This window comes from Crocodylus siamensis, chromosome 9 (assembly GCF_052110815.1).
Source record: "Crocodylus siamensis isolate JL-2025a chromosome 9, ASM5211081v1, whole genome shotgun sequence".
Taxonomy (NCBI): domain Eukaryota; kingdom Metazoa; phylum Chordata; order Crocodylia; family Crocodylidae; genus Crocodylus; species Crocodylus siamensis.
Window position 1 is genome coordinate 43,727,031 of NC_143403.1, and position 16,281 is coordinate 43,743,311.

The 16,281-nt window shown below is 45.7% G+C and overlaps 1 protein-coding gene across 4 annotated transcripts in view; it reads left to right on the forward strand.

Moving 5' to 3' along the window:
- The window catches only part of MORC2 (MORC family CW-type zinc finger 2), a 111,179-nt gene that overhangs the window by 9,259 nt on the left and 85,639 nt on the right, over nucleotides 1-16,281 (forward strand). For 2 of the 4 annotated variants that reach the window (XM_090064013.1, XM_090064014.1), the window contains exons 3-4: nucleotides 3,970-4,004; nucleotides 4,731-4,799. In XM_090064013.1, coding sequence (XP_089920139.1) covers nucleotides 3,970-4,004; nucleotides 4,731-4,799 — 104 coding nt within the window. The remainder of the gene's footprint in view (nucleotides 1-3,969; nucleotides 4,005-4,730; nucleotides 4,800-16,281) is intronic. The other 2 variants (XM_090064015.1, XM_090064016.1) reach the window with 1 other exon arrangement.

Here is a 16,281-nt window from a genome sequence, read left to right on the forward strand (position 1 = left end):
TGACAACAGAAGAGAAGAGAAGTAATAAATCACAGTAAGATTGTGAGCCTAGTTTACAAGAAAGAGGGTGATGAATTAACTGAAATAGAGGAAGAAGAATTTAGAAGAAGGCTTGTGTTCCATTTTCACAGTGTTCCAGCTGGTGGGCATCCAAGAAGAAATGCCAGATATGTAAGAGAGGAGGATGGGTGAGGTCAGAGGAGAGGGATAGATTTGTCATGGTTCAGCATTAGAGCTTTCAAAGACCAAACAAGTAATGGTTGTCTAAGGGTGAAGTGGTGTAAGAAAAGGATGAAACCAGGGACAAATCACTGAAGGTCACAGATGAACAGAAGAGCAGCTGGAAGATTTGCAAGGCCTATATTAAACTCAAAATTTAAGTTGGGGACAATATCTTTAGAATATGTATTGTTTCTGTAGCAGAATCTCTTAAAGCATTTCAGGTTTAAATCAAATCCACTGTCTAATGCGTTCTTGTCCAATACCTGAAGTAATTACCTGTTTTCTGTTTGGGTGTTAAAGTATTTTGAGATGTGAGGTTGAAGCTGATAGCAGTGAAACCATGATGTTAATCTGGGGAGCTGATTAAAACAGGTTGCTATCAAGGAACAGATATGTTCTTCAGTTAGTCCTTTACCTTGTTTCCAGATGTGGCTTATACAGATGATAAAAAAAAATAATTTTAGCACATTTGTTTAGTTAAGCTATAGCAATGTGAAAGTGATAATTCCAGCAGTATAAACTTCCTATGTAAAAATGGCTTCTTTTAGTCAACACATCTCTCTCTGCGTATTCTTACTCAGTTTCTGTTTGCTTCTATGTAGAAAGTTAGACTTCTATTACCCCTTCAAAGCCAGCCAATAACTGTAGAAGTGGAAGATAAATTTTCTTTTGGTTCAAAACATATTCCACAGGATAGTAGAGTAAATTCTAGTCTCTTTACTGGTAATGATAAGGTACCTGGAAACAACCTGGATCAAGTTTGCAACACTAGCACCTAGAAATAAAACATAACAACTTTGTAAATAAATGGAGTCATTAAGAGATGCCTAGGGTGCTATAATACAGTACAGTCGCATCATATGCGCATTTAACATACGCAAATTCAGCTATACACGCTTGGGGGAAAAAAAAAAGAGAAAACAATTTAAACAGTGCGGGCAATTCCACCCACCAATCCACTCAATGAGCGTATGCCCCTGAGTGAGATGTTCGGTCTCAGTTCCCATGTGAGATGTTTGGTCTCAGTTCTCGCGTGCCTCTCGTAGTGTGAGCGTCTTGCTGAGCGTGCTTCTAGTGTTCAAAGATTGTACATATTTTTTGTACAACATGGGCCCTAAACACAAGCTAACTACTTCATCTGGTGCATCTGGTGCTCAGCTGAAGAAACAGTGATCTGTTCCAACACTGGAGGAAAAACTGGTTGTGTTGAACTTACTGAGAGACAGTATGTCCGTGTCCAATGTGGCGCGTAAATTTGGCTGCAATGAATTTAGCATCTGTGCCATCAAGATGAGAGAGAGAAATTCGTCAAGCCATGGCATCAAGTGCTCCAATAACTGCTAAGGTGATGAGTGCATGATAACACTTTAGTGAAGACTGAAAAGGTATTAAACTTGTGGCTGGAAGACATGAACCATAAACGTGTGCCTATCGATGGCAACATGTTGCGAGAAAAGGCTCTTAGCCTCTACACGCTATTCAAACCTCCTGCCGAAGAGGGCCGGCTTTCTGATGAGAAGGAATTCAAAGCCAGCCAAGGTCGGCTTAACAGTTTTAGGAACCGCTTCAACCTCAAAAACGTGCAGACTACTGGTGAAACTGCATCTGCCAATGAAGAGGCAGCAAAAGCCTACCCTGAACAATTAAAGCAAATCATAGAAGAAAAGAGCTATCTTCCACAGCAAGTTTTTAATGCTGACAAGACTGGGCTCTTTTGGAAAAAAAATGCCCAACTGCACTTACATTTTGAAATCAGAAAGACAAGCCCCTGGCTTCAAAGCAGCTAAAGACCATGTGACTATGTTGTTTTGTGGCAATGTGGCTGGGTATTTAATAAAACCGGGCTCGCTCTACAGGGCTGCAAATCCCTGTGCCCTAAAAGGCAAGAACAGAAATCTCCTGCCTGTGTTCTGGCAATCAAATAAAAAGGCTTGGGTGACAGCAGCATTATTTCTGGATTGGTTCCACAAGTGTTTCATTCCAGAGGTCAAGTGGTACCTTGAAGACAAAGGACTTGACTTTTTAAAATGTTGCTGATTGTAGACAATGCTCCTGGCCACCCTGAGGCACTCCGGTTTGTGCATAATGATGTTGAAGTTGTCTTTCTCCCCCCCAATACCACCTCCATCCTCCAACCTCTCAACCAAGGCGTGATTCGCTGTTTCAAGGCCACAGAGAAGGCCACATACAAGGCGTGATTCGCTGTTTCAAGGCTTACATTCTCACGGATACATAGCGCTATGCATGCTGATCCCAATCTTAATGTGATGGAATGCTGGAAGTCCTTCAACAGTGCCAGTTGCATCACTTATATTAAACAGGCAATGGATGCAATCAAGCCTGAAACAGTCAATGCATGTTGGCGAAACCTATGGAAAGAATGCGTGAATGATTTTAAGGGTTTCCCAGCCATTGACAAAGAAGTGAAATGCATTGTTCAGGTGGCCAGGCAAGTGGGTGGTGATGGCTTTGTCGACATCGTCGAGGAAGAAATTGAAGAATTAATTGAGGGCCATAGAGAAACATTGACTAATGAAGAGTTAGAGGAAATGATAAAATCGTCTACAGAAGATGAAGATGATGATGACAAACAGCAAGAGCCAGCAAGTTGGAATCTTCATAAATTTGCTGAAGTGTTCCAAGCAGCGAAACACTTGAATGACTTTCATAGATTTCATAGACATTGGGGCTGGAAGGAACCTCAGAAGATCATCGAATGCAGCCCTCCGCCCGAAGGGCAGGAAGTCAGCCGGGGTCACGGGATCCCAGCAAGATAAGCATCCAATTTGCTCTTGAAGGTGTTTCACGGAGGTGCTTGAACCACCTCCCATGGCAGGCTGTTACAGACCTTGAGGGCTTAGACAGGAAAGAAATTCTTCCTTATGTCCAGCCTGAAACGGTCTTGCAGTAGTTTATGACTGTTCGACCTTGTCGTTGCTTGGGGCACTCTGGTGAACAAACATTCCCCCAGATACTGGTGGTCACCCCTGATAAACTTGTAGGTGTCCACCAGGTCACCCCTGAGCCTGTGCTTCTCCAGGCTAAAGATCGTTAGGTTGCTGATTAAGTCATCCCTAATTTCTGAATACAATTCCTTTATGGAACGAAGCCTCAAAATCGCATGTAGTATTACGGATGATTTGAGACTGTACCAAGAAATGTTTGAGCAGCTCAAGAGACAGCAGCGACAGTTGCTGATCACCATGTTTTTCAAGAAAAAAGCAACCAGCAGCAGATGAGCCTACGCAGTCAACCTTTCGAACCGAACAAGAGCCAACCACTTTGTCTATGACTCGCTCTCCGTAATTTTGACTATACGCGATTTTTGCCTTACGCGTTGACCTTAGAACCTAACCTGTGCGTAAGATGCGACTCCACTGTACTACTTTCATTTCTCAGAGTATAACAGCAGTTTATATCCACTGACTGATAAAACAGATATAGGTAATATTTTTGGTTTGGGCTCTATGCATCTGGCTCATTGAAGAGGTGGTCTGCTTGAGGTAAATGTATGTGAAATAACTACAAGGTGTTGCCCATCCTAGTATGAAGGAAGGTGGGCTGAGTTGCAGCCTTTATATAAATCTTCTCATTGTAATCCTGTTCACTATAGCAGTCTTCAGTAAACTGAGCTGAAGCTTTGATTTGTGCTCGTGACTCTCAGGTTCCCAATTTATGCATGCTGTCGCTCTTAGACTCTTTCTTCATTTGCCTTCAGATGGTAATTGTGTTTCTGTTGTTTCATAGAGATGCTGATGCCACAAGGATAGATATTTATACTGGTAAGTCAGACTCTTGTATTTTTTAGAATGGCAGCAGCACTTTTCACTAGTGACTGAGATAGAAAGGGCTGGAAAATAAATATAGCAAGTTATGGACACAAACTAATAAGTAGGGGTCTAGCCAAATTGAGGAGGCAGGCAGCTGATTTTGCAGGCAGATCATGGGGCAGCCACCATTTTGGCAGGCTTATTTTTAGCACATTTTTTTTTCCCTGTGGATTTTGTGGACATTGCCCGATTTCAAGATTTTCATCAAATCTCAGTTTAAGTAGATCCCCACTGATAAGGACTTGCTGGATCTGTTACTGTTTAAGTGTCTTCAAATTTGTTGCATGTAATGTTCTTCTGAATCTGACAGGAGCGATGAAGTAAGGTGATCAGAGTAGTAATGCATTGTTAGAGGATTCTACTAAATTCAGATTGAAGCCAGATTAATAATTCCTTATCAGTAATTTCAGACATGGCTTCATTCTCTACTTGGTTTTAAATATTATTTTGCATGTGAGTTTTATCATCTTTATTTTGGTGCTGAAAGTGGAAGGGGGATCTTTTCATAATGGTAAAAGCTAACAAATCAATATGAACTTTGGGCTGTCTGGAAATCATAATGTTCTGTGTGCTGTGCTTTGGAGACTGATAATTGTATCCCATTTTGTGCAAATTTTATTTCTAGTGCCTGTTTGAATTTAATGGTTTAGCGTATTTCTATTTATTCTTATCTTGTAGAAAAACGTGAAGATTTGCGAGGAAGATTCATGCTGTGTTTTTTGGATGATGGAGCAGGAATGGATTCAAGTAAGTAATAGTCACATTTGTAGTTTCTTGCTGAGACACTTTGGAACTTTAGACCTTGTGAGTTCTACTGTTAATGCACCAGTATCACTGTAACTGTGTTCAATTAGTGATGCTTGTGATGTGAAGATATTGATGGTTTAAGAATAGAATTATGCAAGACTAACATCTAAATCTGCTTGATGGGCCCAGGGAGTCTGCATATCCCTGATATCCCATATTTACTTACCTATCATACCTTTCCCCAAAAAATAGCCTTCCAAAATTGGGGTTCATAGATTAAGTGAGACAGCTGATTTTTTTTTTTTTTTTCCCTTCCCAAATTAAAAGCATGAAGATGCTGTAAGGTGACTCCTGCTGCTTTGCGTTCCCACTAGCAGCTACATGGAAGGAGCAGATGATCAAGGACGGGGTTGTAATTCAGTGGTTGCAACCTTTTTTAATTCTTTTTTCACCCAAAGTTTAAACCCAACTGCCAGAAATGGCATTTCTATTCAGGCAGCCCTAAGGGGGTTGATTGACTTCATGCCTTATAACCTACCCAATTTCTACTATTCTGTCTTCTGTTCCACAAGTGTTAATGACCATCTCTCTCTCTAAGTCTTAATGTTTTATTAATCAGAGTGCCCTCTTTTTGTCAGTTTTGTTGTCTGTTATCTATTTCTGGTCTATCTCTCTGTCTCTTCTGTTTCACAGTCCTGCAGACTTTTTTAGCACTCTCTAAAATTTTGGGTCCACCTGTGGACATAAATCTTCAGCAAGAGCTACAGTTTCAGCTTCCAGCTAAACAGCCATGAGCTGCTGACACTTTAGCTATGAAATGGTTAAAACTGTAGCTTTTGCATGAACAGGAAAGGGCGAGTGAGTGAGCCACAAATTACGCTCTGTTCTTGCTGAGTGTATCCATAACTCTGGAAAAATATTTTTTCCTTCATTTTACCTTCCAAAAAGGCATACCTCTGGGGACTTATTGGGGGTGTTTGGTATTCAAAAAAAAATACGGGGTAATGGGACAAATTGCTGCTTTTTCCTATAACACTTATAAAAGAATGAACAGAGTAATTGAATCAGACTGTATTCTGTTGTGAGAAGCTGTCTACCTACTTTCCAAAAATGCCTGGCTATGCTTTTAGGACCATTTTCCCAGTAGCTTAAACAGGGTGGACCAACTTGTTTTGGCAGACATGCCACAAATTAATCCCAGGCTCACCCTAATTGCCATTCTGGTCCTTTTCCTTTACCTGATCTGCTGCTTAACATTCTGCTTCCTGCTGTGTGCTCCCTGCCTGATCTGATGCTCTCCTTTCTGGTCCCTGTCCGATCTGCCAGTGTGCTGCTTGTCACCTCCCCAGTCGGTCACATGCTGCACAGAGGCTGCCTGTGCCACTGGTAGTCTGCATGCTGCAGAGCGGCCACCCCTGAGGTAGAAGAAAGATTGTGAGGACAATGAAGCACTTATGTGTGTCTGCTCTTTGGTTTAGGGTTGTTGGTTGTAACTGTGTTGGTCTAAGGACATAGGCAGACAAGATTCTCTCCATATTGCCTGAAGAAGGGTGTTTGTGCCTGAAAGCTTGCAAAGAACAATTTCTCCAACTATTTAGTTGGTCTAATAAAAGATATCTCGTCTACCCAAAGAACCTAGTCTGCTCTTTGGTAGCATATTAACATCGCTTTTCTAGGGTAGAATTCCATTTCCCTTTCACTGAAGTGGCAGTTTTCTAGCTGTGTACCTTGGTGTTTCTGGTACTTAACCCCTACACTGGGGACAACCAAGTGGGTTCCCAAAGATTGAATGTATGCAGTAAGCTACCCACTGCCTGGACATGTACTTGAGTGCAGGTTCAAGGAAGAAGCAGTGTAAGGGGAGTCTGATGACAATCCTGTCTTAGTCCCAGTAGTGAAGTGGCTAGAAAGCAAGAGACCTGGGTTCTTGGCTACCCTCGTCCAGAGAGAGTTTGAACCTGCATCTCTTAGACTTTCCAGCACAGTGTTCTAAGAACGATGCTGCTGTTTTAAGCATTATCCAGTCCCCTCTCTAGTGCTCCTTGGGAAGCTATGCTGCTGCTGTTTCTTGCATTTAGTCATTGGATAAAATAGATGGAGTGCAGTGCTTTGGGAAGTTTCTGCCTCATTGGGTGCAAGGATCCACATTAGAATTTAGTTCTAAGAGCTGCAAACTCTCTTGCTTGCTCTCTTCCTCCTGGTCCCATGTCTTCCTCCGTTGGCTTCCCAGAGAGGAAGAAGTATACACCCCATATGAAAACACGTAGGAATCTTATCCTTTGTCTTGGCTCAGCAATTCCATATCATAGAAGTAGGGTCAGAAGGGACCTTAGATCTTCAAGTCTGACCCCCTGTCAGGGCAGGAGAAAAAACTGGGCTCAAATGATCCCAGCTAGGTCGGTATCAAGCCTCTTCTTAAAGATTCCCCAGGGTAGGAGCCAGCACCACTTCCCTTGGAAGTTGGTTCCAGATCCTAGTTGCCCTGACTGTTCTTACAGATGTCTAGCCTAAACCTACTCTCCAGCAACTTGTGGCTGTTATTCCTTGTTATGCCAGGGGGTGCTAGGGGAAACAAGGTCTCTCCCAAACCCTTCTTATCCCCCCTAGTCAGTTTATAGATTGTTCCCAGGTCCACCCTCAGCCTTCTCTTGTGAAGGCTGAACAGGTTCAGGTCCTGCAGTGTCTCATTGTAGGGTCTGCCCTGTTGTCCCTGGATCATGCGGGTAGACCTCTGGACCCTCTCAATGTTGTCCAGATCCCTCCTGAAATGGGGTGCACAGAACTGGATGCAGTACTCCAGCTGTGGCCTGACCAGTGTTGCATAGAGTAGGAGGATCACCTCCTTGGCCCTACTTGAGATGCAGCTGTGTATGCACGACAAGGTCCGGTTAGCCCTGCCAGCTGTGACCTCGCATTGTCAGCCCATGTTCATCTTGGAGTCAATAATGACTCCAAGATCCCTTTCTGTCTTGTGCTCTCAAAAAGGGAGTTTCCCATCTTATAAGTGTGCTGCTGTTTACTACTGCCCAAGTGCAGCACCTGCACTTGTCAGTGTTGAAGCGCATCCTGTTTTTGTTAGCCCACCCCTGTATCCTATACAGGTCTTGCTGCAGTCTTTCCCTCCCTACTAGCGTGCTCACCTCACCCCAAATTTTGGGATCATCAGCAAATTTAAACAGGGTGCTTTTCATCCCGTTGTCCACATCGCTGATAAAGAAATTGAACAGCACAGGCCCAAGGACCAAGCCCTGGGGGACTCCGCTGCCCACTTCTCCCCAGTTCAAATATGACCCATCCACCACCACCCTCTGATTACGACGCTTCAGCCAATCTGCAATCCATCTGACTGTGTAGGCATCAATGCCACAGTCCCCTAGTTTTTTTTAATGAGGATGTGGTGGGAGACTGTGTCAAAGGCCTTGCCGAAGTCCAGAAAGACTACGTCCACGGTGACACCTACATCCAATACTTTTGTGACCTGATCATAAACAGCAATCAGGTTGGTCTGACATGACCTGCCCCTAATGAAACCATGCTGGTTGCCCTTGAGCATCTTCCTTGAAGCCGGCCCATCGCAGATGTGCTCCTTGATGATCTTCTCGAAGAGTTTCCCCTAGGATTGAGGTAAGACTTATGGGCCTGTAGTTGCCCGGGTCCTCCCTCCTCCCTTTTTTAAAGATGGGGACCACGTTGGCTATCTTCCAATCATCTGGCACCTGGCCCAAGAACCACAAGTGCTCGTAAAGTTGTGCCAGTGCCTGCAATAACCCCTGCTAGCTCCCTCAACACCCTGGGGTGGAGAGCATCTGGACCCACTGATTTGAACACATCCAGCCCTTCCAGAAGCTCTCTAACCTGGTCCTCCCCAACCTGAGGTCTGGAGGCGTTCCCCTCGAGTCAGTCTTGCATCACGGTGGGGGAGTCCTGGAGGTATACTCCTCTTTGGAGATAGCACCCCTCCTCCACCGGTTGTACACTGCCTTTTTGGCAGTCAGGCATTCCCAGATGTCTTGGTGAGCGAAGGGGGCTTTCGGGCACTCCTGCCCCCCTTTGCTTCTTGTTGGGGTGGTCACCCTTTGGAACGACCACTCATCTTGGGCACCGAGTTTCCCTGCTCTTGAGAACCCCAGTGCCTCTCCCACTAATCTCAACTCGTTGAAATTGGCCCTCTTGAAGTCTAGGGCTACCGCTTCACTGCAGGCCCTTTACACAGTGCGCTGGATGGTGAATTCCAGCAAGTGATGATCACTATCACCCAGGTGATCAAGAGCCTGGAGGCCCCTTATCAGGTCATCACCTGTGGCCAGGACCCGGTCCAACAAGGCATTTCCTGTAGTGGGACTGCGCACCTCCTGAATTAAGTGGAGGTCCTGTATCTCAGCCAGGAACTTCCTGGAGCCGTCCGACCTGGCTGACTGTTCCTCCCACCAGATGTCTGGGTAATTTAAATCACCCATGACAACTACATCCCTTGCCTTAAGTGCCTCTGCAAGCTGGCCCGAAAATTCCTGGTCCAGCTCCTCCCCTTGGTTGGGGGGTCTGTAGTAGACCCCCACCGTTAGATCCCTCTCCCCACGGCCCTCTTGTATCTTGACCCAGAGCACTTCAGCTTGCCCTTCCTCTGACCCCATTCTGCTGGTAGAGGATGTGTATTGCTCTTTGACATAGAGCTCCCCACCCCCACCTTTCCTTCCTTCTCTGTCCCACCACGTTTCTGTAAGCCCTATTATGTCTGGGTCTGAACTGGCTGTTTTGAGGGCGAGTTCCTTCTGTTTATTCCCCATTCTACAAGCATTGGTATATAGGCATTTAAGGCCTTGCTTAGCTGTGTGTGCCACTCCCCAATTTGGGAGACTATCTGGACCCCTGTTTCTGACCTGGGCACTCCTTGCATTTGTCACCTGTCTTGCTCAGATGGTGTCTCATCGTCTTCCTGTGGCCCCCTCCCCTGGCGAGGCTAGTTTAAAGCTTGTCGTACGAGGTCAGCCAACGTGGAAGAGAAGACACGCTTGCCTTTAGCTATGGCCAAAAATATGGGTCTTTAGTTGTGGTTCCGAAGTCAGCACATGTAGGTTTTTTTGATCATGGACAGAAGTCTGATATCCATGTTACTGTAAGACCTATTGGCAACTTATGGCATTCTCCGTAATTGTGTTGCTGATCAGTCATTGTGACCTGTTATTCAACATGCATATCGAACTAGTATGAGATACTGGCAAATGCTATGGGCTTCAGTAGTAGCAATACATGACCGCCCTAAACATCAGGCATGAACTGTATTCTGGTTGACAGACTCTAATAGAGTAGAAGTCTTAGTTCAGAGACAGCTTGAAAAAATAGTGTGCTGTTTGTAGGATGGGGAAGTGCTAGGTCACTAGGTTGCCCCCCCCCCCCAATTTAGTCAAGTACCCACACTTCATGTGATCTTTCTCTTGTTGCTTGATGTGCTTGTAAAAACTCTCCTTGTTACCCTTCACATTGCTTGCTAGCTGCAACTCCAGTTGTGCTTTGGCATTCCTGACTTAATCTCTCCATGCTTGAGCAATATTCTCATACCCCTACCTACTAGTTTACTTCTTGTAAGCTTCCTTTTTATGTTTAAACTCACTGAAAAGTTCCCCGCTAAGCCAAGCTGATCTTCTGCCATACTTGCTAGTCTTCCTGTGCATTGGGATGGTTTATTCATGCGGTCTCAGTAAGGCTTCTTTAAAATACAGCCAGCTCTCCTGGACTGCCTTCCTTCTCAGACTGGCCTCCCAAGGGATCCTGCCCATAAGTTTCTGAGTGAGTTGATATCTGCTTTTCTGAAGTCCAGGGTCCTTACTATGCTGCTCTCCTTCCCTTCTTTCTTCAGGATCCTGAACTCAATCATCCCATGTTTGCTGCTGTCCAGGTTGCCATCCACAACTATATTACCCATCAGTTTTTCCCTGTGTAAGAGTAGCAGGTCAAGAAGAGCACAGCCCCTGGTTGGCCTCTCTAATACTTGCACCAGGAAGTTGTCCCCAGCAATCTCTAGAAACTTTCTGTATTGCCTGTGCAGTGTTGTATTGCCCTCCCAGCAAATGTCAGGGTGATTGAAGTTCCACATGAGACCCAGGGCCTGTGATCAGGAAACTTGTACTAACAGTTTGAAGAAAGCCTCATCCACCTTATCCTTGTGGTCTTATAGCACACACCCACCACTATCTCACCCTTGTTCTCCCCTCTGACCCTAATTTAGAGACTTTCAACAGGCCTATCTTCTGTTTCTTACTGGAACTCTGAGCAACCATACAGCTCTCTTACACAATTGCAGCTTCTCTTCTCCCCTGCCTGTCTTTCCTGAACAGTTTATACTTATCCATAACAGTACTCCAGTTATGCACATCTCTCTTATGACAATCACGTCACAGTCCTGTGACTATGCTAGAGCTTCCAGTTCTTAATGTTTGTTTCCCAGGTTCTGTGCATTTATGTACTGAAGTGTTCAGACACCTGAAGTAACTACCCGATTGGCATTCAAAATGTTTTGAGTTTCAAAGCAGCCCAGTGGTGGGAGGTGGGGGAGAGCCAGGGCTGTGCTCCAACTGGCTCTGTCAGCCCCATGGAGCTCTACCTGCCTTTCCAGTGCTGCCCTCCTCCTGGGGGTGCAGGTCCCCAGATCTGCACACAGGATGACAGGAGGTTGTCGCTCTGCCTGGGGTCACTGGCAGCACCAGTCTTCCTGTCACTGGTCTTAGGCAGCAGTGGCAGCCTCGTGTCATCCTGAGCACAGATCTGGGGGCCCTCACCCCCAGGAGGAGTGCAGCACAACCCTCCCAGGGGTGCAGGCCTCCAGATCTGCATGCAGGATGATAGGAGGCTGCTGCTGCTGGCGAGTGACACGAGTGTTGCTTGTCTGCACCTTGAGGTGCAGTTTTCCAGAAACCCCTGCACCTATCTCTTTGAAACTTGGCAGGCTTCTCCCTTCAGAAAGGGCTACCATCCCTGCAATTTTCATCTGAATCAGGCAAGAAATGACAAAGTTATAGGCATTTTCACTATTTCCCGTTATAGCCTATGGGCAAAACATCAAAACCGTTTTGACGAAATGAAACGGGACAGTGCTTCGAAGTGAAAAAACACATCGAAACAAAACACTGTCCCGGCAAAATGGAAGTTGAAATGAAATGGTGTCGTTTCACACAGCCCTAATAATCAGCAACAAACGCTACCATAACAACCTCTCCCTCTCAGAAAGAAGGACCATAGGATTTCTAATATCTAGCCACCAAACAGTAATAAAACCAGAACATAAAAGAGGAGCTATAGTTGTCATTAACCATGAAGACTACATAAAAGAAGCAACAGGCAACTCTCTGGCACCACCTATAAGAACTAGAGGAAGAGCCAACACCCCTTTTCACCTTAACTCAAAACCACCACTACATCATTTCCATCTGAACTACAAGAAAAGCTACAAAACTTGATCCCCTCACTACCCAATCCAGGGACCTTTTGCATGCTTCCTAAAATCCACAAACAAGGAAACCCAGGCAGACCTAAACTATCCAATCATGGAAATCTAACTGAAGAAATATCAGGTTTCATCGAATCCACCCTAAAATCTTTTGTCACCCGAAGAGCGTGCTTTGTCCAAGATGCAACAGGCTTTCTATGAAAACTTAAAAACGTAGACCACCTTATCAACAATACCCTTCTAGCCACCATATACCAACATGCCACATCAGGATGGCATTCAGGCCTGCCTTGCATATCTACAAGAGCAAGATTACAATTCAGAATATGGACCTCAAGATATTACCAAACTTATACTTTTCATCCTCACACACCACCACCATCACCACCACCACAGCAACAACTTCACTTTCAATAACCAACACCATGGGCATAGTTATGCGCACCAGAATGGCCCCATGGTATGCCAACCTTTTTATGGCCCACCCAGAAGAAGAATTCCTTAAGAACTGCACCATCAAACCCATGCTATGCCTAACCCTGCCATATATAGATGGCATCTTCATCGTTTGGACCAAAAACCTACAGTCTGATTGATGTCCATCACAAATTCAGTAATCTCCATCACACTATCTGTTGAATACTCCAGCATCAACATTTCCTTTTTAGACATTATGATCAGTTTTCAGGATGGTAAAATACAAACCACCATATACAAGAAACCTATGGACCAACATACATATCTACACAGAACCAGCAGTCACCCTAAACACACCGAGAAAGCTGTGATATACAGCCAAGCCCTCTGATACTACTGAATTTTCACTGAAGAGAATACCCATGATCATCAACTTGTAAATCTCAAAAGGGCTTTTGTCCAACAAGGACACTCCTCCAGAGATGGATTGTGCTTTTGAAAGAGCCACCTGAGTACCATGTGAAGAATTGCTGTAGTACAAAAAGAAAATCCCCATGAATGGCACACCGTTAGATATGATATACCATCCTCCCTGGAACCTATGCAGAAAACCCTCAAACAATAAAACACATATTAGAAGAAGACCCAATTCTTAAAGAGATCTTTCTAGAATTACCCATCCTAGCCTTTAAACAAACACCAAATCTTGCCAGCCTCATCACCAGAAGCAAACTTCCTATGCCCTAAAGTACACTGAATGGATCCTGACCATGCTGGGACAAAAAATGTAAAACCTGCCAATACATCTCCACCAGTCCCACAATAAATACACACCAAAAACAAAACAATCACCATTCCTTATATATGAACCTCCAGAAATGTAATGCATCGCATCCAGTGCACTAAATGCCCAGGTGGAAAATAGGTTCTTTGAGTAGATGCAGTATCTTTTATTAGACCATCTGAATAGTCTCAGACCAGCAGAGACTTTCTATGCCTGAAGAAGGGTGACTGCGCCCAAAAGCTTGCCTGAAACTTTTTTCTCCAGCTACTCAGTTGGTCTAATAAAAGGTAACGCATCTACTCAAAGAACCTTGCCTGCCTATGTCTTTAGACCAACACAGCTACAACCAAAAACCCAGGTGGAAAATATGTAGGAGAAACGCAACAACTGCGTGCCAGACTGAACTCACACTGGAAATTTATCAAAGACAAAAATTCCCAGTTACTAGGACTGTGTGAAATGGCTGTTTCGTTTTGGTATCGGATTCAGCCGTTTCAGAGGAGGATGATTTGTTTTGTTGTTTTGGATCACCGTTCCATTTCGGTTCGGCTGACTCTGTTTCGAAGCTTCAGTGCTGTTTTAGTGATTCGGCCATAGACTACAATGGGGAATCACTGAAATGCCTATAACTTCATCATTTCTTGCCTGATTTGGATGACAATTGCAGGGGTGGTAGCCCCTTCTGAGGGCATGAAGCCTGCCAAGTTTCAAGGAGATAAGTGCAGGGGTTTCTGTGAAACCACACTTCAAACTGTTCAAAGCAAAACTCGTGACGTGCATGTTAAGGCCCAGCGTGATGAAACTAGCAGGGATGGTAGCCTGTAATGGGGCATTCCCAGTGCCAGTTAGATCTCTGTCCACTTACCTGTTTCTGGGCCCACCACCCACCCCTCTCTTGCTTGCCGAGCCTTGATGGAAAACTGATTCAGATGTTTCCCAGGTGGGAGGCTGCCCCTTTAGGTGTCTTGGGGTGACATCCATTCTGCAGCTCCGTACCTCTCCTAATTGCGGCCCATGCCTTGCATATTGCATCCTTCACCCCCTCCAGCTGTGGTCCCTTTCTTGGGACCTTTGGCTCCCCCTCTAGCCATGGCCCTGCCTTCAGGCCAGTCAGAATCCTGAGCCTCTTGCTCTGGGCATTCTTTGTGGTGGACCCTTGGCCCTTTGACTGCCCCCACCCCCCACGTTTGTGTCCTGGCCCCAGCACGGACCAGGCAAGGGGGTACCTCTGATATCTTTTATTAGACCAACTGAATAGTTAGAGAAATATATCTTAGCAAGGTTTCAGGTTTAAAAACCCTTTGTCCAGCTGAGGAAGCATTTAGTTGTTGTGTGTGCTCTTCCTGGATGGAATGAATAGTGAAGAAGCCAGAGGCTGGCATGCAATGCAGGCAAGAAAGCCAGTCAGTGAAAATGTAAATTGAGGTGTCAGGGAGGTGAAGGACAGACAGGGCACTGTGGGGGATGTACCAGGTAAAAGTGGAGAGGTGCCTGGGGAGTCAGATGTTGGGTAGGTTGTAGTGTGTTATAAATCCATTGTCTATATAGAGTCCATGATTTTCTGTATCTAGGAGGTTGATGAAGTGACGTTCATAGGCTTGTATGTGGAGCTTGGTGAACCCCAGCTGTGGGAGGTTCACCTTGAGGAACACCAGCTGCTCCACCAAACCAGGATCCAAGGAGGCTGTGGAACACCCTTCTTGTCAACACGGTGGCAGAAAGGGATCTTGGAGTCATTGTTAATTCCAGGATGAACATGAGCCGCCAATGCGAGGAAGCAGTCAATTAGGTTAACCGCATCTTGTCGTGCATCTACAGATGCATCACAGTCAGGTCCAGGGAGGTGATCCTTCCCCTCTATGTGGCACTGGTCAGGCCACAGTTGGAGTACTGTATCCAGTTCTGGGTGCTGCACTTCAGGAGAGATGTGGCTAGCATTGAGAGGATCCAGAAGAGGGCCACTCACATGGTCAAGGGGCAGCAGGGCAGGCCCTAGGAAGAGAGGCTAAAGGGCCTGAACCTATTCAGCCTCCACAAGAGAAGGCTGAGTGGGGCTCTGGTGGCTGTTTACAAACTCACCGGGGGTGACCAGCGTGATGCCCGCAGTTACTAGGAATAATGGCCACAAATTGTTAGAGAGCAAGTTCATGCTGAACATCAAGAGACATTACATTACAGTTAGGGCTGCCAGGCTCTGGAATGGGCTTCCAAGTGAGGTGGTACTCTGCTACCTTGGGGTTCTTCAAGAGGAGGCTGGACAGATATTTGGCTGGGATGATATGATCCTGGCACCCGTTCCTGCTTAAGGCAAGGGGGTCAGACCTGATGATCTGTTTTGGTCCCTTTTGACCCTAAGTACTATGATACTATGAGGTGCGGTGAGGTGTCACAACATCCCCAGCAATGCTGAACACCCTCTTGCTCGGAACAGCGGTCGGTGGACAGGATAGTGTTCCTGGGCAACCGTGGCCAGATCCTTCCACGGTAGCGGCTCCATGTCCTTGGCAAAATATGTAGCCACTGAGGCCTCAGTACTATCTGTCCGTTGCTGGTTTCTGGTGCCTCTGGACCCCACCATGGAAGCCATGCCCTTGGCCCACATTGGAGGAGGAGACTGGCTGGTGGATGGCATGCTGGCACAGGACAGTGGATCCCCCTCTTCCACTTCCCCTTGTCTCTGCCCTTCTGCCTCCCTGACCCTGTTTACCAGCACCTCCGTCCAGTGATCCAGGGTTTTGCTGGCACACGTGCTCCCCTTCATCCTCGGGTCGCACATGGCGGCCAGCATCTGGACCATATTGTACTACAACGGATCCAGCCATTTCCTGATACCCTCCTTC